Source organism: Rattus rattus, chromosome 1 (genome assembly GCF_011064425.1).
Source record: "Rattus rattus isolate New Zealand chromosome 1, Rrattus_CSIRO_v1, whole genome shotgun sequence".
Classification (NCBI taxonomy): domain Eukaryota; kingdom Metazoa; phylum Chordata; class Mammalia; order Rodentia; family Muridae; genus Rattus; species Rattus rattus.
The window spans coordinates 25,813,238-25,837,640 of NC_046154.1; the positions used below are offsets into that span (position 1 = coordinate 25,813,238).

A 24,403-nucleotide genomic window follows, 5' to 3' on the forward strand; every position below is an offset into this window, starting at 1 on the left:
GCCTTGCGCTTCCTAGGTAAGCGCTCTACCACTGAGCTAAATCCCAGCCCCTGGCTTGCTTTCTTTTTTTTTTTTTTTTTTTTTTTTGAGCTGGGAACTGAACCCAGGGCCTTGCACTTGCTAGGCAAGCGCTCTACCACTGAGCTAAATCCCCAACCCCCTGGCTTGCTTTCTTATAGAACCCAGGACTACCAACCCAGAGATGGCAACACCCACAGTGGGCTAAGCCCTCCCCACTTGATCACAAATTGAGAAAATGCCTTACAGCTGGACCTCATGCAGGCATTTCCTCAAGGGAGGCTCCTTTCTCTGTGATAACTCCAGCTTGTGTCAAGTTGACACTCAAAACCAGTCAGTACACACATACACACACTTACATACTCACACACACAGACTTACACACATATACATACTCACTAATGAAAATAATAATAGCGATATTTTTAAAAGATTTATTTATTTATTATATATATGAACACTATAGCTGTCTTCAGACACACCAGAAGAGGGCATCAGATCCCATTACAGATGGCTGTGAGCCACCATGTGGTTGCTGGGAATTGAACTCAAGACCTCTGGAAGAGCAGTCAGTGCTCTTGAGCCATCTCTGCAGCCTAAGCAATACTTTTAAATTTACAATGTTACTTTGTTAGCAACAAAGTATTGGGGTGAGTTTCCTCACCTTGAGAACGAATTGCCTTAGGCACTATGAATTGAGCTCTGGGTTTTGCTGTTCTATGTCTTTGGCCAAATCTTCTCATTTTTCCATTAGAAAAATGACTGTCAGATGTCCAGCCTTTTCTCGCCAACTTACTTCTTAGTCATGATGTTTTGTGCAGGAATAGAAACCCTGACTAAGACAGTGTGTGTGTGTGTGTGTGTGTGTGTGTGTGTGTGTGTGTGTGTGTGTGTGTGTGTGTGTGTTTCTGCCTGTGGCTTTGACTGCCTGGCAACTCACTACGGAGACCAACTCAACTTGGTTCTTGCCACTTCCTCCAGGCTGCCACTTCCTCCACTGGTCACATCCCTGATTGGGCCTCAGGTAGCAGGAGGAGGTTTATGAGTGCCCAGCCTTTGAGGTAACCAAGGCATTTTAAAAATAAGTTATGTATGTGTGTGCCTTTCGTTCTCCGATCCAAATAGCTCCTGGGCAGGTGGGTGCATTTGTTCAATCTGCTGCCTGGAGCACAGAGCAGTGTAGCAAAAACTCACCTCTCCAGGACCTCAATCCATCTCCACTCTGACCTGTCTAGCCTCTACTTTATTACATCAATTAACTACCACCCAGAGTCCAGCCTCAAGTGCAAATGCTTCTGGATGTAACGAGGATCAAACCATTGAGAGGAAGAAGTCCAATCAAAAATGCCTTTTAAGTGGCTGTGGTGGTCCATGCCTACAATACCACTAATAAGGTAGCTGAGGCAGGAGGATGGCAAGTCTGAGATTACCCTGAGGAACTACATATAGTAACACACACACACACACACACACACACACACACACACACACACACACAGAGAGAGAAAGAGAGAGAGAGAGAGAGAGAGAGAGAGAGAGAGAGAGAGAGAGACTCTCTCTCTCTCATAATAAATGAAAAGTTTTAATTTAGAAAGTTGAATATCAGGCTGGAGAGATGGCTCAGTGGTTAAGAGCACTGACTGCTCTTCCAGAGGTCCTGAGTTCAATTCCCAGCAACCACATGGTGGCTCACAACCGTTTGTAATGGGATCTGGTGCCCTCTTCTGGTGTGTCTGAAGACAGCTACAGTGTACTTACATATAATAAATAAATAAATCTAAAAAAAATTTAAGAAAATTGAATATCTTTAAAATTTCTGAAATGGGGGTTGGGGATTTACCTCAGTGGTAGAGCGCTTGCCTAGCAAGCACAAGGCCCTGGGCTAGGTCCCCAGCTCCGAAAAAAAGAACCAAAAAAAAAAAAAAATTCTGAAATGATGTCTTGCCTGTATGCATGTTTGTGTAAGGGTGTCAGATCCTCTGGAAGTGGCATTACAGATAGCTGTGAACTGCCATGTGGGTGCTGGGAATTGAACCTAGGGACTTCTGGAAGAGCAGCAAGCACTCTTTAACCAATGAGTCATTTCTCCAACACCACCGAATGTCTTTTTACATTTATTTATTTTTGTTCTGTGTGTATGAGTGATTTACCCGCATTATGTGTATGCAATACTTGCAGAAGCTAGAAAAAGGTTGAATTCCCTGGAACTGGACTTTTAGATGGTTGTGAGCCAGCATCCTGGGTCCTCTGCAGGACCAGCAACTGTTCTTGACCTCTGAGCCACTTTTCCAGCCTCACAAATAAAAACGTTTGTTTAAAAAAGATTTATTAGGGGTTGGGGATTTGGCTCAGTGGTAGAGCACTTGCCTAGCAAGCATAAGGCCCTGGGTTCGGTTCCCAGCTCCAAAAAAAAAGAAAAGAAAAAAAAATTTATTTATGTATGTGAATACAGTGTTACTTTCTTCAGACACACCAGAAGAGGACATCAGATCCCATTACAGATGGTTGTGAGCCACCATGTGGTTGCTGGGAATTGAACTCAGGACCTCTGGAAGAGCGGTCAGTGCTCTTAACCGCTGAGCCATCTCAGCCCCAATAAAAATGTTTTAAAAATAAACCTTGTGAGTTGAGCCTCTGTAGGTCAGGGGCACCCATACACTGGTCCTCCTGGTAAAGATTCTTAAGCCGTAATTATCTTCTCACGTGCTCGCTCGCCGAGCATCAGCCGCCTCGCCGCTCTGAAATCTCCAGGGAAACCAAATGCAGGGCTTTGTGGTGCTCATCTTCAGCCCCAGTACTTTGGACACAGAGCTCTGGGAAACCAACCCTTTCTACAGAGTGAGTTCAAGGCCAATCAGGGCTAATGAAACCAAATGAAATCCCTGGTCGCTAGATCTTAGGACGCAGTAGCACAGCTGCTTGGAGCATTTTCTCCTATCTGCCATCCTTTTCTTCTTCTTCTTCTTCTTCTTCTTCTTCTTCTTCTTCTTCTTCTTCTTCTTCTTCTTCTTCTTCTTCTTCTTCTTCTTCTTCTTCTTCCTCTTCCTCTTCCTCTTCCTCTTCCTCTTCTCCTTTTTCCTTTTCTTCTTCTTCCTTCTTTCTCTTTCCTTCCTCTTCCTCCTCCCCCTCTTTCTTAGAGACAGGGTCTCACCATGTAGTCCAGGATGGACTATCCAGGAACATATACGTAGCCCAGGCTGGCTTGCCGTCATTACTGACTTGTACCTGTGGTTTAATATCACTCCTTCAAGGAGCATCATCACTTAGCTTTCTTACCATAAATCAGCTTTCTGTGTCGTACACTATCACCACCATTATCTTCACAAAGGGTCAGACCTTTACATCTCTATGCATTCTCTACTATTTGCTTCTGTTTTGAGACAGAGGTTGGATTGGCCCTGTCGCAGAGAATGACCTTCGACTGATCCTTGGCCTCCACTTCTCAAGTGCCGGGTTACAGGCATGTGCCGTTATGTCTGGTTTTGTGATGTTGGGAGCTGACGGCTGGGTTTTGTGCACTCTAGGCTAGCACTGTACCAACTGAGCTGAAGCCCAGCCCTCCACCCCTTTGTGGTGTTAAGCTTTGAGCTTAGAGTGTTCTGCCCGCTAAGCACCAGGCTGCCCTTGAACCAAATTCTAGCCCCTTTCCACCCTCCTTCCTCTCCCTCTGGAGTCCTGGGATTACAGATAATCTACCCCATACAGATTGGCTTTTGGTTTGCTTAGTTTTTGAGAGAGGGGCATGCTGTGTATGTAACCCAGACAGGTATCAAACTCACAAACTTTGTGTCAGCCTCCTGCATAGGTGGGCGATTACAAGTGAACACCTCTATACCCAGATGAATTTTTTTTATAATTTTAAGATTTATTTATTATATATAAGTACACTGTGGCTATCATCAGACACACCAGAAGAGAGGGCATCGGATCCCGTTACAGAAGGTTGTGAGCCACCATGTGGTTGCTGGGATTTGAACTCAGGACCTCTGGAAGAGCGGCCAGTGCTCTTTTTTTTTTTAAAGATTTATTCATTTATTATATATAAGTACACTGTAACTGTCTTCAGATACACCAGAAAAGGGCATCAGATCTCTTTACAGATGGTTGTGAGCCACCATGTGGTTGCTGGGATTTGAACTCAGGACCTCTGGAAGAGCAGTCGGTGCTCTTAACCGCTGAGCCATCTCTCCAGCCCGCAGCCAGTGCTCTTAACCGTTGAACCATCTCTCCAGTCCCAGATAAATTTTTATTAAAAAATATTATTCTTTTTTTTTTTTTTTGGTTCTTTTTTTTGGAGCTGGGGATCGAACCCAGGGCCTTGCGCTTCCTAGGCAAGCGCTCTACCACTGAGCTAAATCCCCAACCCCAAAATATTATTCTTTTATGTGTATGTCTGAAAATAAAAGTGTATGCCTGTCTACATATCTGTGCACCACGTTTGTGTATTAATTTCTATTTTTAAAGCTGGCCAACAATTTGAAGAATGCCTGGAGGCTATGACTTCCCCAGAGCCTGCCTGTTTGCAGTCTGTGCTGCTCCACCTGTAGCTATCCTTCCTAACTATTTCCGTGTTAATCATCGTTCTACCGTCACCCTATTTATTATCTGTAGATTCCATGCCAGTCTCCAGCTCGGCATTTCACATAGATGATCTCATTAATCTCCTAAGCCACCTGTAAGGTCAAGGAAGGTTCAGCGAGGTCGAGACACTTGCCAGAGGTCACAAGGTATAAGCGGTCCAAACAGATGCTAAAGGTCCCCCGCTGATCTGCTGCGCTAAGGCACCGCCTGTCTGTTTAGGCGCTGCTCTGCCCGCCAACTCTTATCGTTTGTTGCAGGATCGCTGTGTGTCGGTCAGTGCTCTCCAGCGGCCCTGATCCTGTCCTTTCTCGACTCTGTGAAGGAACTTCTGCCTGTTATCATGCGTATTTTATGGGTGAGGAAACTGAGGTGTTACTCATCGGGGTGGAGAACAAGTTGCAAACCCAATCTGATGTCACAGACCCCACTGTTAGGAACCCCTAATCACAATTCGGTTTTGTGGGCAGACTGTTGGGTGATGGGGGAAGGGAAAAATTGCTAAAAACAAAACAAAACAAACCCCCAAACCCGAAACAACAATAGCCACCAAAACTTTCTCCAATGAACCCAAAGTTCCACAGAAACCTCAAAGAACCTCCCCACCTCGTAGGGGAATGGGGGTGAGGGGTGGGCAGAATTTGTGAACCTGTTAGTGAGCACTGTGGCCTGCAGGTGGCAGCAACATTAGCCCACATTTGTGATCCCAGCGCTCAGGAGGCAGAGACAAGTGGTGGAGTTTAAGGAAATTCTCGACCAAGTATTGGGGTCAGCCTGAGCTTCCTGAGCGCCTGTCTTTTTTTAAAAAAAATTATATACACAAATAACGGGCAGCTTTTCACTTCATAAATTCTATTTTTCAAAAACAACTTGGAGTTACTTTGTTGTTGTTGTTGTTGTTGTTGTTTTTGAGACAGGGTTTCCCAGTGTAGCCCTAACTGTCCTGAAACTCTATCTGTAGACCAGGTTGGTCTCAAATTCATACAGATCCATCTGCCTCTGCCTCCCAAGTACTGGGATTAAAGGTGTAAGGCACCACGACCCTGCTCGCTCGCTCGCTCTCGCTCTCTCCCTCTCCCTCTCGTTTGTTTGTTTGTTTGTTTTTAAACAAAAATCTATAGAATAAAGTTTAACAAGCACCGAGATTTTTCTGCTTCTAATTGAGAGGGGAAAAAAGAAAAGGTTTGATCTCAGGACCCAGTACTCTCTAAAGCATAGATCACGAAACACCATTTCCCGGGCGGAGGCTGCCGCTCAGATGGCAGAGGGCTTTTGACTCACATGTACAAAGCCCTGGATCCCATTCTCAGCACCATGTTAAGCAGGCCTGATAGCCTACAATTGTAATTCTAGGCTTGGTGTGTGTGGGCGGCGCGGGTGGAGGCAGAAGGCTCAGAAGTTCAAGGTAATCTTCAGCTATGTGGTGACTTTGAGGCCAGCTTGGGATACCGAAACTCTGTATTCCAAGATAAAGTTAAGTCAAGGGCTGTTTCTGACAAGTACTGCTCAACTCTCCTCCCTAAGTCTACAAGTACAGATCAAAACATTTAAACAAGGTCAAAACAGCCCAACAGCACAACACCTTATTATAGGAGGCTGTTCTGTTTCTCTAAGGAACAAATAGAACAAGAAAGCCTTAAACAAAAGATAAGAGGGGTGGAGCGGATAAAGTGCTCGCTAGTCACCACGAATGCTGGAGTTTGGGTCACCAACACCCACAGAAAGGCAGGGCAGACATTGGCAGTTACCTGCAATCCCAGCACTCCGGAGGGTGAGAGGGGATCCCTGAGGAGTGCTGGCTTGCTAGATTGGTTGGAACTGATGAGCTCCATCTTCGGAGAGAGACTTTGCCTCAGTGTGTAAAACAGAGAGCAAGCAAGAAGGCAGACACCTGCCAGCAACTTCAGGCTCACCCCTCCTTGGAGTGCACACAGGTGTGCGTTCACACATATTCGGACATACACGCATACAAGCACACCACACAGAGGCACATAAATAATTAAATCTTATAAAAAGATATTAAGGTTGTCATGCAAGCTGTTAGTGCCATTCTGTCTCTCTAATTCATCATCATCATAATCATCATCATCATTTGTTTTTTTCTTTGTGCCAGGGTTTCTCTGTGTAGCCATGGCTATCCTGGAACTTACTCTATAGACCAAATTGGTCTTGAACTTAGAGACCCACATGCCGCTGACCCCTGAGTGCAGGGATTAAAGGCACACACCATTTATGGCTGTTTCCTCTATAATTCTAATTGTTGGGTTTCAGACGTGGAACAAGGGGCTGAGGTACATATTTTTTAAAAAAGATTTATTTAATTATTTTTTTTCTTTTCTTTTTTTCGGAGCTGCGGACCGAACCCAGGGCCTTGCGCTTGCTAGGCAAGCGCTCTACCACTGAGCTAAATCCCCAACCCCTTATTTAATTATTATATAAGAATACACTGTCGCTGTCTTCAGACACACCAGAAGAGGGCATCGGATCCCATTACAGACGGCTGTGAGCCATCATATGGTTGGTGGGAATTGAACTCTGGAAGTGCTCTTAGTCGCTGAGCCATCTCTCCAGGCCCCAAATTCTTGATTTTTGGTGACATGCAACTATTATGATTATACGTATTATACATTATTTTTAAAGAGTTATTTTTTATTAATTATACTTATGCGTAGGTATTTGTCTGCATGCGGTCTGTGCACATGCGTGCAGGTGCCCACAGAACCAGAGGTTCAGATCCCCTGGAGCTGTAGTGACAGTTGCGAACTGTAGCATGCATAGTACTGGGAACAGAATTCAGCCCCTTTGGAAGAGCAGCAACTGTTTACCAGACAGCATCTGGCTGGCCTGTATTGTTTATTGTTGGGTTTGTTTTGAGACAGGGTCTCACTATGGAATTCTGGTTGTCCTGGCCTGGAACTTTGTAGACCTAACTGATTTGGAACTCACAGCAATATTCCAGCCCCTGTCTCCAGAGCACTTAGGAATAATGGTGTGCCACAAGTGGGTTGTAATTTTATTGCTATTTTTTTTAGTGTTATGGATTATGTACTTAAAAGGGATAAATTTTCTGTTTCCCTCTGTATGTATCGTATGTATACATTTAGGTCTCATATAGGTGTGACCCATGGGTTTGGCATTTACAAAGATCTCCAGCAGCTGCAAGGAGGGTCTGGAGGGCGATACAGCCCTGGAGCCTGAATGACTGCCACTTAGAGACAGATGGTGGCTTCCACTAGGTAATAGTGGGGGAAAAAAAAAATCAAACACTTGGGAATGTGGATGTAGAATGTCTGTGCTTACTGGGCTGGGTTCCGTACTTTCATACAACCTTGCAGGTAACTTGTAAGTTTTTTACACTTCAAACTGGCACTCAATAGTTTGAGGCAGACTGCTCTCCTTTTGTAGAACACTCACACACATCCTTTCTTGGGCATCGCCCGGAGAGTCTGTTACTGAACGTGTCCTCCCAAGCCCCGAGACCTTCTTCGCCTTGCTCAGAACTGGGCAAGCTGCCCAAATCCGTTTTAGTGCAGCGCACCGTCCGCGGGCGGCGCATGCCCAGATCGGCAGATTAGGGGACCAGGCGCCTCGCAGCGGAGGGCCGGCGGTTCCCGCCATTTTGTCCCGCTCGCCACACCGCTGGCCACAGGAGTGGACTACAAGTCCCGTGAGGCTCCGCGGCCGCACTTCCTACCCTCACTGTCCGGCCCGCTCCCTCCGTCCCCCCTCCCCTGGGGCCGAAGGCTCTGGCTGGAGCCAGGCGGCCAGAGACCAGGTAGGATTTCCGGGAGAAAGTACTGTGGAGCCAGAGGAGGCAGCGGCGACCTGGGTGAGTTTCCCAAAGTAGGGAAAGTGAACGTCTCCCACGCGCGCGCCGGAGCAGCGGTCTCGGTTCGGCTGGGGGTCGCGGTCCGGGCCGGGGTAGGGGGGGTAACGGCGCCGGTGGCGGTCCGTGCAGCCAGGGCGTGGCGGGCGGTAGCCTCCTCCCTCCTCGGCCCTCCCACAACGGTCCCGCGGCGGTGTCTCCGCCTGTGGCCGGCCGGCGCAGACTCGCGCTCTCCGCCCCCCAGCCTCCGCGGGGCCCTTTTGTCTGCTCCGCTTTACCCCTTTTGTGGCTGTGCACAGAGTCGCGGTCTCCAGGGGAGCCCGCACGTCCTGCTGGGGACTGCTCCCCGGGGATCCGGTTACTGTAACTGGATCGGGTCAAAGTCCATCTTTCAAAAAATGACCTCCCTCAGACCTCTGCATCCTGGCTTAGCAGAGCAGAGGCTTAGGAGCCTGGCATAGTTTCAGTGGAAACCTGGAAGTTTTAATTGTCCAAACTTCTTTCTAAATGTCAGCCCCCGGTAGCTAGGGATCAAAATTCAAGGCGCTTTTCTCCTCCAGTGGATGGAGTCTTAAGAAAAAGAAGTGAGACTTGGAGCCTCAATCCCGGAAACCGAGAAAGAGTGGAAATTTGCCGCGATACGTGTGGCAGCTGCGATGGTGGGGGTGGGGGCGGCGGCAAAGAACTCGGGCGAATCATCGCTTCGGAAACCTGAAAATCGTTGGAGAGTGATTACCAGGGCATCATTCATTGCCTGCAGTCTTCGGCATTTCATTTGCCCACGCAGCTCTTCGACTCTCCAGACTACAGCCTTCTTTTTTAAACAAAAAGTCCAAAGAAAAAGTCAGCTCACTGAAAGCACCTGCTTTGTAGAAAAACCTAGAAACCCAGTAGATTCTAGAAAGCATTTTTTTTTAACCAGGTGAAAAAAAAATAAGGCAATTTAGGGAAAGAGTGATAAAATATGTTCTTACTGAATACCGCTGAGTTGTGTGGATTTGTTCCTTTTGATTAAATAGTGGCAACTGTATGTTGGGTCGAACGGATCTCGAGACTTAGCGTAGGGGTAAAGCTTTTAAAGGCCAAGTTAGATAACCTTTGAAAATCGATTAGTATTTCAAATTACTTGAGTGAAGACAGTTCAGGCTCCTTTCCATGAATCAGGAAAGGTGTTTTGAGGCGAAATTCCCACCCTAGAAATATAGGCAAATAAAGTCTTCATTATTCTGTTTGACATTTCATAACGGAAAAGACTTTGAGACTCTTAGATGGTGTTACTGCATCGAGGTGGAAGGTATTTAATACAGGCTGTCGGCTGTCTTCCCTAACTTCTTGTGGCTGCACATCCCTGTACCCCCAATTCTCCCGGGACTATGGAAGGAGGAGCATGAATTCAAGACCAGCTAGATCTACATAACTGAGACCTTGTCTCAAAAAAATGTTTCTTAAACGTGTCTGGGAGGGCGGGAAGCTGAGATAGTACCGCTGCGACTTTAGAGAACTGTGTGGAGTTGGTTCTCTCCTACTTTCATGTGGGTTCCTGAGCCAGGCTGGCAGGGCAAGAGCCTTTACTATCTGATCCATTTTGCTAGCCCACAATTTTTTTTCGTGTTTCATTGTGCTAGGAATGGTATCCAGGATTTTGACCGAGTGCAGCACGTCTCTGTCACCAAGCTTATGCCTCTAGCCCCAGCTATTCTTCAATCACTGGGAATAGAAATTTATTTCCTGGAGATTGGATCACTCTGTTGCCCACCCTGGCCTTGGGCTCTCCTAACTTGTGTTTACCTTTCTGAGTTTAAGATTATTATGGTGGCACCAACGCACCTCTTAAATTGTGAATTTCCAGCAGGATCACTACCTTCTGGCTTATTTACTCACAGGAGAGTGGTGTCCGTGCTATGTTTGAAGAGTCATGTACATTTTTATAAGTTATTAATACACATTGTATAACTATTACGTCCTCACCACAATTCCCGGAGGTATTGGTTCTCACTTTACAGTTGATGCAACCTTGCCTCTAAAATGTTAAGTGACTGGCCCAAGGTGTACAGTTGCCCAGGTAGGAAAGCTGAAGTAAATGGCAAGCCTAAGGTTTTCTGTTTCCTCAGATTCAATGCAGCTCTCAATCATATTGCCACAAACTGCTTTAATTTGCTGAGAACTGAATGTAAGAGAAAAATTATGGAAATACTTTCCATTCCAAACAAACTGATTTATAAGGGACTGAAATTCATGGAACCCTGGAGTCTTTTGCCTAAGATTGCCACCTTCACTCTGGCCTGCTTATCCCCGTCTAGGCAGAAAAGCAATTTTATGGGGCCTTGGGGACAAAAGGATGATGAATTACTTAGTTGTGGTTTTAAGCTTTTATTAAAAGGTGGTTACACTTGAGGGCAGCCTGGTCTTCACAGCAAGTTTTAGGTCAGCCAGAACGACACAGTAAGACCATGATTTGAGAAAAAAAGGAAAAAGAGGCAAGAAGATGGTTAAAAGTTTGTTAAGAAGCATGTCTGTGAGAGATTAAATAAGGCAGCTTTGGCTCCCGAAACCTAACTCTGAAGACAGAACTCAAACACATATTCTTTTTCAGAGTATGCTCAGTTAAAAACCTTTGGTCAGACTTAACCTGCAGCTTAGTCTCGGTTTTCTGTCGGTACATGCCGTGAATGTGACATCAGAAACAGCAACCCACTTCTACTCTTGTACTTAAATTGTTAAGTAAAATGCATAACATTCCAGTGGAATTGAGTCAGTGTAATTAGTCTACGTTCTTTCTCTTAGTTTTTTCTTTTTGGAATAGGATTGAAATAGGATCTTGCTACATAGCCCAGGCTACCCTCAAACTCTCAGTGCTGCCTCAACCTTCTCAGTGCTGGATTGGAATAGTTCAGCCTTTAAACTGATGGATGTGCACCTTAGATCTGTTCTGTTTTGACACTGTAGTGAGGAAGGATTTATTCCCCCCTTCTCTCTTTACATGTTGGTCTGCTTTATTTCCAGACCCACCCTTTTACTCATTCAACCACGAATGAAAGTTAATGCTTTAGGCCCCGAGGATAGAGCAGTGGAAGTGTTTTCACCTCTGGAGGTTTATAGGTCTTACAGAACTGACTCCAGGTTGGGGTAGGAAAAGAGACAGATGGTAAATTCACACTAAATATAGGTCTTGATCGTTGTGTGGCCATCTTAGCCTCTTTTTTTTTTTTTGATTTATTTATTATATAAGTACACTGTAGCTGTCTTCAGATAGACCAGAAGAGGGGATCGGATCCCATTACAGATGGTTGTGAGCCACCATGTGGTTGCTGGGAATTGAACTCAGGACCTCTGGAAGAGCAGTCAGTGCTCTTAACCGCTGAGCCATCTCCCCAGCCCTTAGCCTCTTATTTTTAAAATTAATTTGTTTTGTTTGAAAGAGGGTCTTTTTTTAAAAAAGATTTATTTATTTATTATGATTAAGAATACCAGAAGAGGGCACCGGATCTCATTATAGATGGTTGTGAGTCACCATGTGGTTACTGGGATTTGAACTCAGGACCTTTGGAAGAGCACACAGTGCTCTTTTTTTTTTTTTTTTTTTTTTTTTTTTTTTTTTTTTTTTTTTTGGTTCTTTTTTTTTCGAGCTGGGGACCGAACCCAGGGCCTTGTGCTTCCTAGGCAAGCGCTCTACCACTGAGCTAAATCCCAACCCCACAAGACACAGTGCTCTTAACCGCTGAGCCATCTCTCCAGCCCCTGAAAGAGGGTCTCTCTCTCTGCTCACACTGGTCTGAAACTCTGAGGCTAGCCTGGCACCTGAAATGATCCTCCTGCCTCAGTCTCAAAAGTGCTGAGACATAGGCCTGTACCACATGCCTCAGTTTATGTCACATCATTGGGCCTTAGGTTTTCATTTTGAGCATGGGGATAATGGCTTCTTGCTTTACCTAATGGAATGTTTCCAGGGACAAGTGGCCTGAGCATCTTCCTCTTCCTCTTCCTCTTCCTCTTCCTCACCGTCATTTTCTTCTTTTCCTCCTCTTCCTCCTCTCCCTCCTCCTGCTGCTGCTGTTTCTAGCAAAGGAAAAGTGAGTGGGCGGATCCTGGACCAAGAGTCTGTCCCCTGGTAAAACATGGAGGTGTTTTGAGGGGAGTGGGGGAGGCTGCCTTGTTGCCATGCTGGGGCCTGTATGTGATGGGTAAGTTCTGTATTCCCACCCTTTCTTTTGTATCTTAATAGAAGCTATTGCTAACATCCATGGAGACCTTTTTCAAAGTATTCTTCATTGAAGAAAGTTTGTCTTCATTTTTTTAAATAGTTATTGTCATAATGGCAGTTCTAATTACCACAGAGCTCCAGCTCCAGCATAGGATAAGTAAGGTCTTAGGCTTCATGCTTATTGCATAGCACACAGCTTGGTATTCCTTTTTCCACTTATGTATGTAGACTTGAGTACGTGCATATGTACCACGTACCCGTGAGTCCTGCTGAAGAGGGCATTGGGTCCCCTGGACCTGGAGTGTTAGGCAGTTGTGAGCCCTGATGAGGGTGCTGGGAATCAAACCCGAGAGCTCTGTAAGAGCGGCCTTGCTCTTAATCACCAAGCCCCCTTCCTAGCCTCAGCTCTGGGTTTCCCTTCAGAACATTATTCGCTCAGTGTCCTATGAATGAAGGAATGCCAAAAGTGGCCAGATCTAGTTTTGGAGAGTATCAGAACCAAGATGGTATCCAGCAAATATGTTTGTTTTGCTGTTGTATGGCAGAGGCTGCTTGTTTCGTGAGCATGATGATGTAATGATGTTCAGCACAGTCTCCAAAACTCTGAGGTATTACAGAAATACAGCAGTTTGATGGATAAATAGAGATACATTTAAAAATAGGTAGGGACCTGGGGCTGAGCTGGCTCAGGCAGTAAACACATGGAGCTAGGTTAAACTGAGTTTAATTCCTGTCACCCACATACATGGTAGCAGGAGAGAGCAGTGCTTGCATGCTGACTTCTACATGCATACCGTGGCATGCATGTGTACATCAAGGCTTATAACCGTCTGTAAGTCCAGGGGTCAGATTCCTCTTCTGGCCTCTAAGGACTATGGGCTCCCATGTGGTGCACATACAGACATATAGGCAACTGCATATACATACTTTTTCAAGTGGAAATAAAATTTAGAGCTGGGCTGTAGTGGTGCATGCCCTTAATCCCAGCACTCAGGAGGCAGAGCATGGTTGGTTTGAGCTCGAAGCCAGCCTGCTATACAGACTGAGTTCCAGGACAGCCAGAGCTATACAGAGAAACGCTATCTTAAAAAACCAAAAAAGAAAAAAATTAATTAATAAAAAATAAATATGGGGTTGGGGATTTGGCTCAGTGGTAGAGTGCTTGCCTAGGAAGCGCAAGGCCCTGGGTTCGGTCCCCAGCTCCGAAAAAAAGAATTTAAAAAAAAAATAAATAAATATATAAAATTTAGATAGGAACTAAACCATTATATTGCTTTGTTTGAGGCTGGGGTCACCCTTGTTGACCTGGAACTCACTGTCCTTGAAATTGCAACGATTCTCTTGAGTTTTGGGATTAAAGGCATTACTGATATCTAGTTTAAGATTCTGTTTTGGGCTGGGCAGTGGTGGTGGACATCTTTAATCCCAGCACTCAGGAGAGGCAGGTCGATCTGTGAGTTTGAGGCCAGCCTGGTCTACAGAGTGAGTTCCAAGATAACCAGGGCTACACAGAGAAACCCTGTCTGGGGAACAAAAAGACTTGTGTTTTGGTAACCAGTGCAGGAAGCAGTATAGACGGTGATTTTCCCAGTGTGGTCTGGGTCAGAGTAAGTAGGAACTCAGGAACCTGTCACTCTCCAGGTTCTTGCCTTACTTTTCCCCTACCACCTTCTTTTAAGGCGCATGTGTTCACACAGGTACATGACTAGGTGTGGAGGCCAGAGGCCAACCTTTGGTATCCTTCCTCAGATGCACACATTGTTCGAGACGGGGTCTCCTATTGGCCTGGAACTCTCCAAGTAGGTCAGGCTGCCTGGCCAATAAACCTCAGGAATCTTCTTTTTTTTTTTTTTTATTTATTTTTTGGTTCTTTTTTTTTTTTTTTTTTTTTTTTTTGGGGGCTGGGGGCCAAACCCAGGGCCTTTCGCTTCCTAGGAAAGCGCCCTCCCACTGAGCTAAATCCCCAACCCCTTTTAATTTATTTAATGTATGTGAGTACACTGTAGCTGTCTTCAGACACACCAGAAGAGGGCATCAGATCTCATTACAGATGGTTGTGAGCCACCATGTGGTTGCTGGGATTTGAACTCAGGACCTCTGGAAGAGCAGTCAGTGCTCTTCCTTTCTTTTTTTTTTTTCGGAGCTGGGGACCGAACCCAGGGCCTTGCACTTGCTAGGCAAGTGCTCTGCCGCTGAGCTAAATCCCCAACCCCGCAGTCAGTGCTCTTAACCGCTGAGCCATCTCTCCAGCCCCTCAGGAATCTTCTTGTTCTAGCTTTTATTTTATTTTATTTTATTTTATTTTTAAGCCATCATGTCTTCTGGTGATTAGACTCAGATCATCATGGTTGCGAGACAGCACTTTCCAGAGAGAACTGTCTCCCTAGCCCTAAGGTTATTCTAGGTAGAGGGAGTGGTTTTGAGCATAAGAATGTAATGGAGTGGAAACATGTTTAGCTGTGTGTCTAGGGGAGAGAGTGATCTGGAATGCTGGGAGTGTTAACACTCGGGCTTTAGCACTCTGATTCTGACAACCCTCCAGACAGCTGAACAAAGCAACAGTGTCCACCCTCCATGGCTGGGCACGGTAAACATGCCCACGGACTGCTAGTCCCTGACACTCCTGTCCTGGCGGGCTGGTCCCACCTGTAATCCCAGTACCAAGGGGGCTAGCTGAGGTTTGCTGTGAGTTTGGGCTACACTAGGCACAAGGTTCTAGGCCAGTCTGAGCTACAGAGTAAGGCCAGGGTTTGAAAACACACAAACAAAACAAACAAACAAAAATTAAATAATTAATTAGAGATGACTTTTGCGTGAGCTGTTAGAGCGCAAATCCCGTGAAATGTGTTTTCCATTGAGCTGTGTGCATAGCAACCCTTTGATTTTTTTTTTTTTGGTTATTTTTTTTTTTTTTTCGGAGCTGGGGACCGAACCCAGGGCCTTGCGATTCCTAGGCAAGCGCTCTACCACTGAGCTAAATCCCCAACCCAACCCTTTGATTCTTTAGAGTTAGTGTTTTAGTGGTGTTTTGTAGCTTATTTTAAATCTTTAACAGCTAGAATTCCTTTATTCAGATTTTTCCCCCTTCTTCCTCTTTCTTTTCTTTTCTTTCTTTCTTTTTTTTTTAAAGATAGTTTTATCATGTAGCCTGGGGCTGCACTAGAACTTGCTATGTAGGCCAGGCTAGCCTCTTAATTCACAGAAGTCAGATTGCCTCTGCTTCCTGACTGTTGGGATTAAAGAACCACCCCTGGCCCGATTCAGCTTTTTTGACTGCGTTTTCCTGCCTAGTTAGTTACAAGCCATACTTTTCTATTTATTTGCTGACTCTCTTACTTTTAGACCCTTTTTCTTTGGCTTTACACACATACACAGCACATACACACAGGGATATATGTATTGGCCATTTAAAGTCATATGATCTCGCAGCTCTGGAATAAACTTCCCTTGCTGTGGGTTTCTTCTGGTCTTGCTTTGGTGACTGTCTTGGACCACACTTGTAACTTGTGTGTTCTTTGTTCTGTGGACCAACTGTAATCTGCACTTGTTTGGCTTAGTGGTTAAGTAATGATTAGACAGAGATTTCCCTAAGTGCTGTGAACCAGTAAGTTTTCCACCTTTTGCTGAGGGCCTCTTGTGAGGACCTTACTACCCACACATGGCAGTGGCAGGAGGCACGCATGGGAGGAGAAAGGTCAGGCTCAGGCCTTTATAACAGCTTGCCCTCTCATAAACTTAAAAGTTCCCTCAAAGGCCCTAAGTGTTCTCTCTCCATTAGGCCCTAGCTCTTAAAGGTTCCATTTTCCAATACGAGCACCCTGGGGACAAGTTTCTTAACACATCTAAGCACAGCAGGCATCAGCTCAGATATCTGGATTCCATATACTAACGTTTCATTCTTTCCCATTCAGGGCCCTTCTGTTGGTACACCACAGGACACATAGGATCACATACCATAGCACACATAGGATCACATACCATAGCATACATAGAATCACATACCATAGCACACATAGGATCACATACCATAGCACACATAGGATCTTATTCCATAGCATACGTAGGATCACATACCACAGCACACATAAGATCCACAGCACACATAGGATCACATATCATAGCACACATAGGATTATATACCATAGCACACATAGGATCACATACCACAGCACACATAGGATCATATACCATAGCATACATAGGATCATATACCAAAGCACACATAGGATCATATACCATAGCATACATAGGATCATATACCATAGCATACATAGGATCATATACCAAAGCACACATAGGATCATATACCATAGCACACATAGGATTATATACCACAGCACACATAGGATCACATACCACAGCACACATAGGATCACATACACAGCACACATAGGATCATATAACACAGTACACATAGGATCACATACCACAGCACACATAGGATCACAAACACAGCATACATAGGATCATATACCATGACTTCTGTGGTGAACTAGCTACCTCTGGAGCTGGCAGCTCTGATTATTCGTTCTTAGGCTGGTCCTCAGAGCTTTTAGCCATCTTGCTTCAAGAGAGAGATGAACTCTGGAGGTTACAAAGGATACTTTGAGGTTTTCCTGTCTACCTGTCAGATGACAGTGCCTTACCTGTTTGTTACATTCCTTCCCATAGCATTGCCCACCACTGCTGAAACTCTCTAAGAGTTGGACCAACAGCACCTTGTGCCAGAGGGAATCAGTGCTGTGCACTTGACCCTGTATCCGCCCTGCCCGGGAGTCTACTCCAAAACCCCATCTTAATCCCAGTTCTCTCTGCTCATAATTGACTCCAATTAGAGTTTGCATTCGCACTGCTGATCAGGGAACGTGCTTAGGACAAAACCATAGAGAGGTTGGTTAGGAAACCGGTCTGGGCACAGAGCTGGATAAGGCCGATTTGACCCTTGAGAAGTGGTCAGTATTTATAGTCAGTCAAAGTTCTTAATTGACATGGTGTTGGAGAACTTTAACACTAGCACTCAAGAGGCAGAGACAGGGACATCTCCATAAATTGGCAGCTACAAAGTGAAACCCTGTCTCAAAAAACAACAGCAAAAATAAAAAAAAAAACAAAACAACTTTTTTCTGGGAGCTGGAGAGATGGCTCAGTGGTTAAGAACACTGACTGTTCTTCCAGAGGTCCTGAGTTCAAATCCCAGCAACCACATGGTGGCTCACAGCCATCTCTAATGAGCTCTGATGCCCTCTTCTGGTGTGTCTAAGAAAGCTACAGTGTACTCACATATAATAAATAAGTCTTAAAAAAAGTTTAAGTTACAGTTTTCAATAATGTTAGATACTTATTAAAGTGTTGGTGAGTTGGGGTTGGGGATTTGGCTCAGTGGTAGAGCGCTTGCCTAGGAGGCACAAGGTCCTGAGTTCGGTCCCCAGCCCCGAAAAAAAAAAAAAGAAAAAAAAAAAAAAAAAAAGAAAAAGTGTTGGTGAGTTGTTTTGGTTTTTTTTTTTGAGAAACTTACAAAATGGTAAATTTGACATTTTCAGCATTGTGTTTACCTTTTCTCTTTTCAGAAGCTATTCCTCCTCTGCCTACGCTGGCTAACAGTGGCATGGAGGATCCATTTGGTGAGTGTGGCCTGTGCTCTTACTGACGCTTGTGCTTTGTCCTTGCCTGTTAGAGCTTTGAGTGCATTGTCTCACGCTCAGGGTGCAGATGGCAGACAGTGCCTCCGACTTTGCGTTCATACTCTAGTTCGTTAGCTTTTGTTCTTTATTTTATTTTTAGTTCTTGCTTTTGAGACAGGATCTCTCTACCTAGTCCTGGCTGTCCTGGAGCTCATGTAGACTAGTCTGCCTCGAACTCAAAGAGATCCTCCTGCCTCCGCACTAGGGTTTTTGGTGTTCTTGGTTTTTTTTTGTTTTTTTTTGTTTTTTTTTTTTCTTTTTTTTTAAAAATTTATTTAACATTATATGTGTGAGGTGTCAGATTCCCCTGGAAGTGGAGTTCAGACAGTTGTGAACTACCATGTGGTTCCTGGGAATTGAAGGTCCTCTGGAAGAGCAGCCAGTGCTCATTTGTTTTGCTTTTTTTTGAAACAGGATCTCATTGTAGCTCCACTGGCCTGGAATTCACTATGTAGACCAGGTTGGTCTTGAACTTTTAGAGCTCCCTCTGCCATTGCCTCCTGAGTGCATGACAGTGCTGGGCTCCATTCATACTTTCAACATAATTAAGGGTCCTAATGAGCTTCTGTTTGCTGACATTTGCTGTATTGCAAATTAGATGTAAGGGACTGGGAAGATGGTTCTGTGGTTAGGAGAGACACACACCTCATGTGTATATGCAGGCAGTGTAACATACCACAAGCTAGAGCCCCAGGCCTTAGGAAGTGTATTTGAGATATTTATTTTCTTCTGTCTTGCTCTATTGCCATTGATATGACTGAGGCTGAACTTTCTGACCTGGTAGCCATAATCAGGAAGTTCAGGTTACATTTTTGGTCTTAATTGAGATGATATTTATTTATTTGTTTATTTATTCATTTTTCTGATTTTAATGAGCCTAGCGGGCTGAGCATGTTGGAGGTTTTACAGAGTATAGCTAGTTCATGGGAGATCTTTAGTTTGAACGCTAGAGGGCAGACAGCACCTTGTTAATAAACCTAGTTTTGTCATCAAGTTACTCTTGAAATCATTGTGAGGGTTGGGGAGATTGAACTTATTTTCACAGCACAGTGACTGTTCCTAAAGATGTGTTGGTACAATAAGCTGCAGACGTGAGATGTGGCCCTGCACTGGGACAGGCGTGCAGGAGGCCGTCCTCCAGCAGTTAGAGGGCCGTGCCTACATTATGTGAGATCTTTCAAAGAACAGGGAAGACAGGATGAGGGAAGGAAGGAAGGAAGGAAGAGAGAACAAAGCACAAGGAGATAAGCGAGACAAGAATGGTCATGGGCTGGACCGTGCGTATCCCGCTAAAGATTTTCACCACAGTAGGCTCTGGACATCCCTGATCTCAGATCTGTAATGGGGCTGCAGAGATGGCTCAGAGGTTAAGAGCACTGACTGCTCTTACAGAGCGCCTGGGCTGGAGTCCCAGTTCCAGGGGCTCCGGTGTCCTCTTCAGGCGTCTGAGGATACTGTTCGCACACTGTGCATAGACATGCAGAAAAAGATTCATACACGGGGTTGGGGATTTAGCTCAGTGGTAGAGCGCTTGCCTAGGAAGCGCAAGCCCCTGGGTTCGGTCCCAAGCTCCGGAAAAAAAAAAACCAAAAAAAAAAAAAAAAAAAAAGATTCATACACATAAAGTAGAATGACGTCTGTAATTTTACAAAGTCTGAAACTCTTTGAATGCTAATATAATTGGAAAAGTCTGCCTGCCTGAATGAGAATGGGGTGGATTACAATCTGAAAACAAAGATAAGAACATTATATGAAATTACCTTTAGCCTATAAGTTGTATATGACATGTAAATGAATTTCACGTTTAAGTTGTGGGTTTTTTCATATTTTAATAATTTTTTGTGTGTATGCTCAGCACAGCAGTGTAGAGGTCAGAAGACAGCTGTCAAGAGTCTCTCCTTCTGCCTTACGGGGCCTTGGGATCAAACTCTTGTAGTCAGGCTTGACAGCAAGTGTCTTTACCAAATGAGCCATTTCGATCCAACTCCCTCTACCCACTTTTGTGACAGGATCTCACTATGTATCCTGGGGACAGCCTAGAACTCACTCTGTAGACCAGGATGGCCTAGAATACCACTCTGCTTGGTTTGATGGTCCTTTTGAAGTAGTTTCGAGACAGGATCTCATGCAACCCAGTCTGGCTGGCCTTAAACTTATTATACATTGAGGTCAGATGAGTTGGGAACTACAGGTGTGTGCCACACCTGGTTTTACGCAATGCGGGGGACTGGGGACTGAGCCCAATCCTCGTGCAGGCAGGTACCACCTGAACTGAGCTATGCCCTCTTTAGGCCCCCCAGCTCCCATCCCCAGACATGATTTCTTTGTGTAGCCCTCGCTGTCCTGGAACTTGCTTTCTAGACCAGGCTGGAACTAAACCACCTTCTGGCTGGTAATACCTGTTTGAGTGTATGAGTGTTTGACACACACACACACACACACACACACACACACACACACACACACACACACACACACACACACCATGTGTGCCTGGTGCTTACTGAGGTCAGAAGGGGACATTGGGTCTGTGGGACTGGAGTTATAGATGGTTGTAAGCCACCATGTAGGTGCTGAGAATTGAATACTAGTCTTCTGCAAGAACATGTACTCTTAACCAACTCTCCAGCCTGTTATACCCATTTTTATTTAATTAAAATTGTATCATTTGAAAAATGTAAGAAACCATTTGTTAGTGTAGTGAGCAATTTCTTTGCCAAACAAATAAGGTCAGTTTTCTTTTAGCTTAGTTTATTTATGGAAGACTTAGCATGGAAGACTAAGGTTATTATAGAATAAAGTAAGGTACCCTTGAGGGATGAGCGTGACAGTGGTCCAAGGGTCTTTTGTGTCTACTATGTCTAATTTTGCTTTTTTGAGACTAGGTCTCTTTAGGCTGTCCTGGAACTCACTATGTGGGCCAGGCTGGCCTAGAACTCACAGAGATCCCAAGTGCTAGGTTAAAGGCGTGCACTCCCGCGCCTGGCAGAGCTTTTGGGTTTGTTGCTCTCGCGCTTCTATCTCAGCAGCTCTCAGCCTGTGGGTAGAGACCCCTGTGGGTCACATAGCAGACATTCTTTTTTTTTTTTTTTTTTTTTTTTTTCAGAGCTGGGGACCCAGAACCCAGGGCCCTTCGCCTAAATCCCCAACCCCGCAGACATTCTTATAGCAGAGATTTGCATTATGATTCATAACAGTAGCAAGATTACAATTAGGAAGTAGCAACAAAATAATTTTATTATTTTAATAATTTTAAAATTTTATACAATTATTTAAAATAATCTCATTTTATTATTATTATTTTTTTTTTTTTTTCCAGAGCTGGGGACTGAACCCAGGGCCTTGCGCTTGCTAGGCAAGCGCTCTACCACTGAGCTAAATCCCCAACGATAGGTTTTTGTTTTTTGTTTTTTTGTTTTTTTTTCATTTTTTTTTCCATTTTATTATTATTATGAGTAACTGTGCTGAAGGGTCTCAGCGTCAGGAAGGGAGAGAGCTGGTGCTCTATCTGATCAAGAGTATTTATTGAGTAGCTATGCTCGCAGCTAGTGTGTTGTTTCAAAGTTGATGGGAAATTTTTTATGATGTTGTCTTAACAGTGGAAGCTAAAAGCGCTGTCAGCAATACAGCCCTCCCTTCTATTCAAAGGGGGAAGCATGAACTTGATGTAGTCGCAGTCCTTCAGGCGTAGGAGATAAATTCCTCTAAGATTAAATGAGGCTAAAAGTGATGTTAGTTCATCCTTCTCTTGTGGGGTTTGGTGTTTTCCTAAAGCTTTAAGAATATATGCCTGCCCGTTGGTTCACACCTGTAATCCCAGCATTCTGGAGACTGAGGCAAGAGGATTATCACTAGTTTGATGCTAGCTTAAGATAATTAATTCCAGTACAGCCTGGGCTACAGATTGATTCTCTATATCAAAAAACAAGATAGATAGGTGGATGGATGGATGGATGGGTGGATGGATGGATGGATGGATGGTTGGACAGACAGACAGACAGGTAGGCAGGCTGGCTGGCTGGCTTGGGGGTTGGTTTAGTTAGTAAAGTATTCTACTTGAAAGTGGTGGGCATCGTGATAAGTGATTGTACCCCAGTGCTGGGGAGGCAGAAGCAGGGCGATCCTTGGGGACTCCCTGGCTAGCCAGGCTAGCCTAAGCAGTGAGCTCTAAGTCAGTGAAAGGAGATGGGCAGTGTTCTGGATGACAGCACATGAGATTGTCCTTGAGTCTTCACATGAATCTGTATAAACATGTGTAATGCAGGCATGTGCACCTATACATAAGTACAAATACAAGCACATGAAAAATTACTACTAATGAGTTAATTGGAAAATAAAAATTTCTTAAGATTTTTTTTTTGTTTGGGGGTGTTAATTTGGTTTCGAGGCTAAGGATTTATTTTGTGTATGAGGCTGTTTTGTCTGCATATATGTCTGCCTACCACAGACATGTCAGTGCTCTCAAAGGCCAGAAGAGAGTGTCATCTCCTGGAGTTACAGATGGCTGTGAGCTGCCGTGTGGTTGCTGGGGAATTGAACTCCAGTCCTCAGAAAGAGCAGTCAGTGGTTTTTTGGTTTGTTTTTTTTTTTTCTTTTCTTTTCTTTTTTTCAGAGCTGGGGACCAAACCCAGGGCCTTGTGCTTGCTAGGCAAGCGCTCTACCACTGAGCTAAATCCTCAACCCCACAGTCAGTGGTCTTAACTGCTGAGCCATCTCTCCAGCTCTGAAGAGACATTCTTAAAAGACGAGTAGTTTGACTTAGTACAGAACATACAAAGGCGCATGCCCTCTGCTTCTGCTTATAATCTCATCACACGCACACAGTATGTGCTTTAACATTGGGTACGATGAAGGCTGGTTAGTGTCCTAACCTCCATCGAGTGGTAACGGTGGGTCGTTGGATCCTTGACTGACTGGATTTATTCTTTCATCAAATTTTCGTTGGCATACTGCCCCATCTGCCTTAAAGGGAAAAAGGAAAAGAATAGGGTAGTGTTTCAGGGGCCTGGGGATAGATAGCTCAGTGGGCAAGGTGCTCGCTGCATAGGCATAAGAGCATGAGTTCAGACCTCAGCTCATCTGACGGCCAAGCACAGTGCCTGTGTAACCCCAGGCCTGGCCAGGTGGAGACATGTGATCTCTGGGTCTTGCTAGGCATCCAGTGCAGCTGAGTCAGTGAGTTCCAGATCAATTGTACTGTGACTGAGAAAATACCCAGTACTGACCTATGGCCTGCAAGCATATGTCAGTATGCACTTGGATCCACATACACACACAAAAAAGATACAATTTAAAGTCTTTTTTTTTTTCCTAAATATTTTATTTATTTATTATATATTATGATTACACTGTCGCTATCTTCAGACACACCAGAAGAGGGCATCAGATCTCATTTCAGATGGTTGTGAGCCACCATGTGGTTGCTGGGATTTGAACTCAGGACCTCGGGAAGAGCAGTCAGTGCTCTTAACCGCTGAGCCGTCTCTCCAGCCCACAATTTAAGGTCTTAAGAGATATGGACTTGGGCTGGAACCGCTGAGCCGTCTCTCCAGCCCACAATTTAAGGTCTTAAGAGATATGGACTTGGGCTGGAGAGACGGAACCGCTGAGCCGTCTCTCCAGCCCACAATTTAAGGTCTTAAGAGATATGGACTTGGGCTGGAGAGACAGCTCAGCGTTAAGAGCACTGACTGCTCTCCCAGAGGTCCTGAGTTCAATTCCCCCCAACCACATGGTGGCTCACAACCATCTGTAATGGGATCTGATGCCCTCTTCTGGTGTGTCTAGAAAACAGCTGATGTACTCATACAAAAATAAATAAAATTAAAAAAAAAAAAGAAAGAGATATGAACTTTTTTGTTTGTTTTTATTTTTTGGGACAGGGTTTCTCTGTGTATTCTTGGTTGTCCTAGAACTCACTATATAGACCAGGCTGGCCTTGAACTCACAGACATCTGCCTGCTCTGCTTCCTGAGTGCTGGGATTAAAGAGATTTGGAATTGTTAATGTCAGATAAAGTTAACTTTTTATACAAATAAAAGTAGTTGTGAGGCTAGGGAATTAGCTCAGTTGGTAAAGACTTACTTTAAACTCTCTGAA

General features: G+C 44.7%; 1 protein-coding gene across 1 annotated transcript in view; it reads left to right on the forward strand.

The window, feature by feature from the left end:
* Positions 1-2,778: 2,778 nt before the first annotated feature.
* Positions 2,779-24,403, forward strand: part of Phactr4 (phosphatase and actin regulator 4) — an 81,101-nt gene continuing 59,476 nt past the window's right edge. The window contains exons 1-3 of the mRNA XM_032893465.1: positions 2,779-2,856; positions 8,125-8,425; positions 18,191-18,244. Of these exons, the coding sequence (XP_032749356.1) occupies positions 2,779-2,856; positions 8,125-8,425; positions 18,191-18,244 (433 nt within the window). The remainder of the gene's footprint in view (positions 2,857-8,124; positions 8,426-18,190; positions 18,245-24,403) is intronic.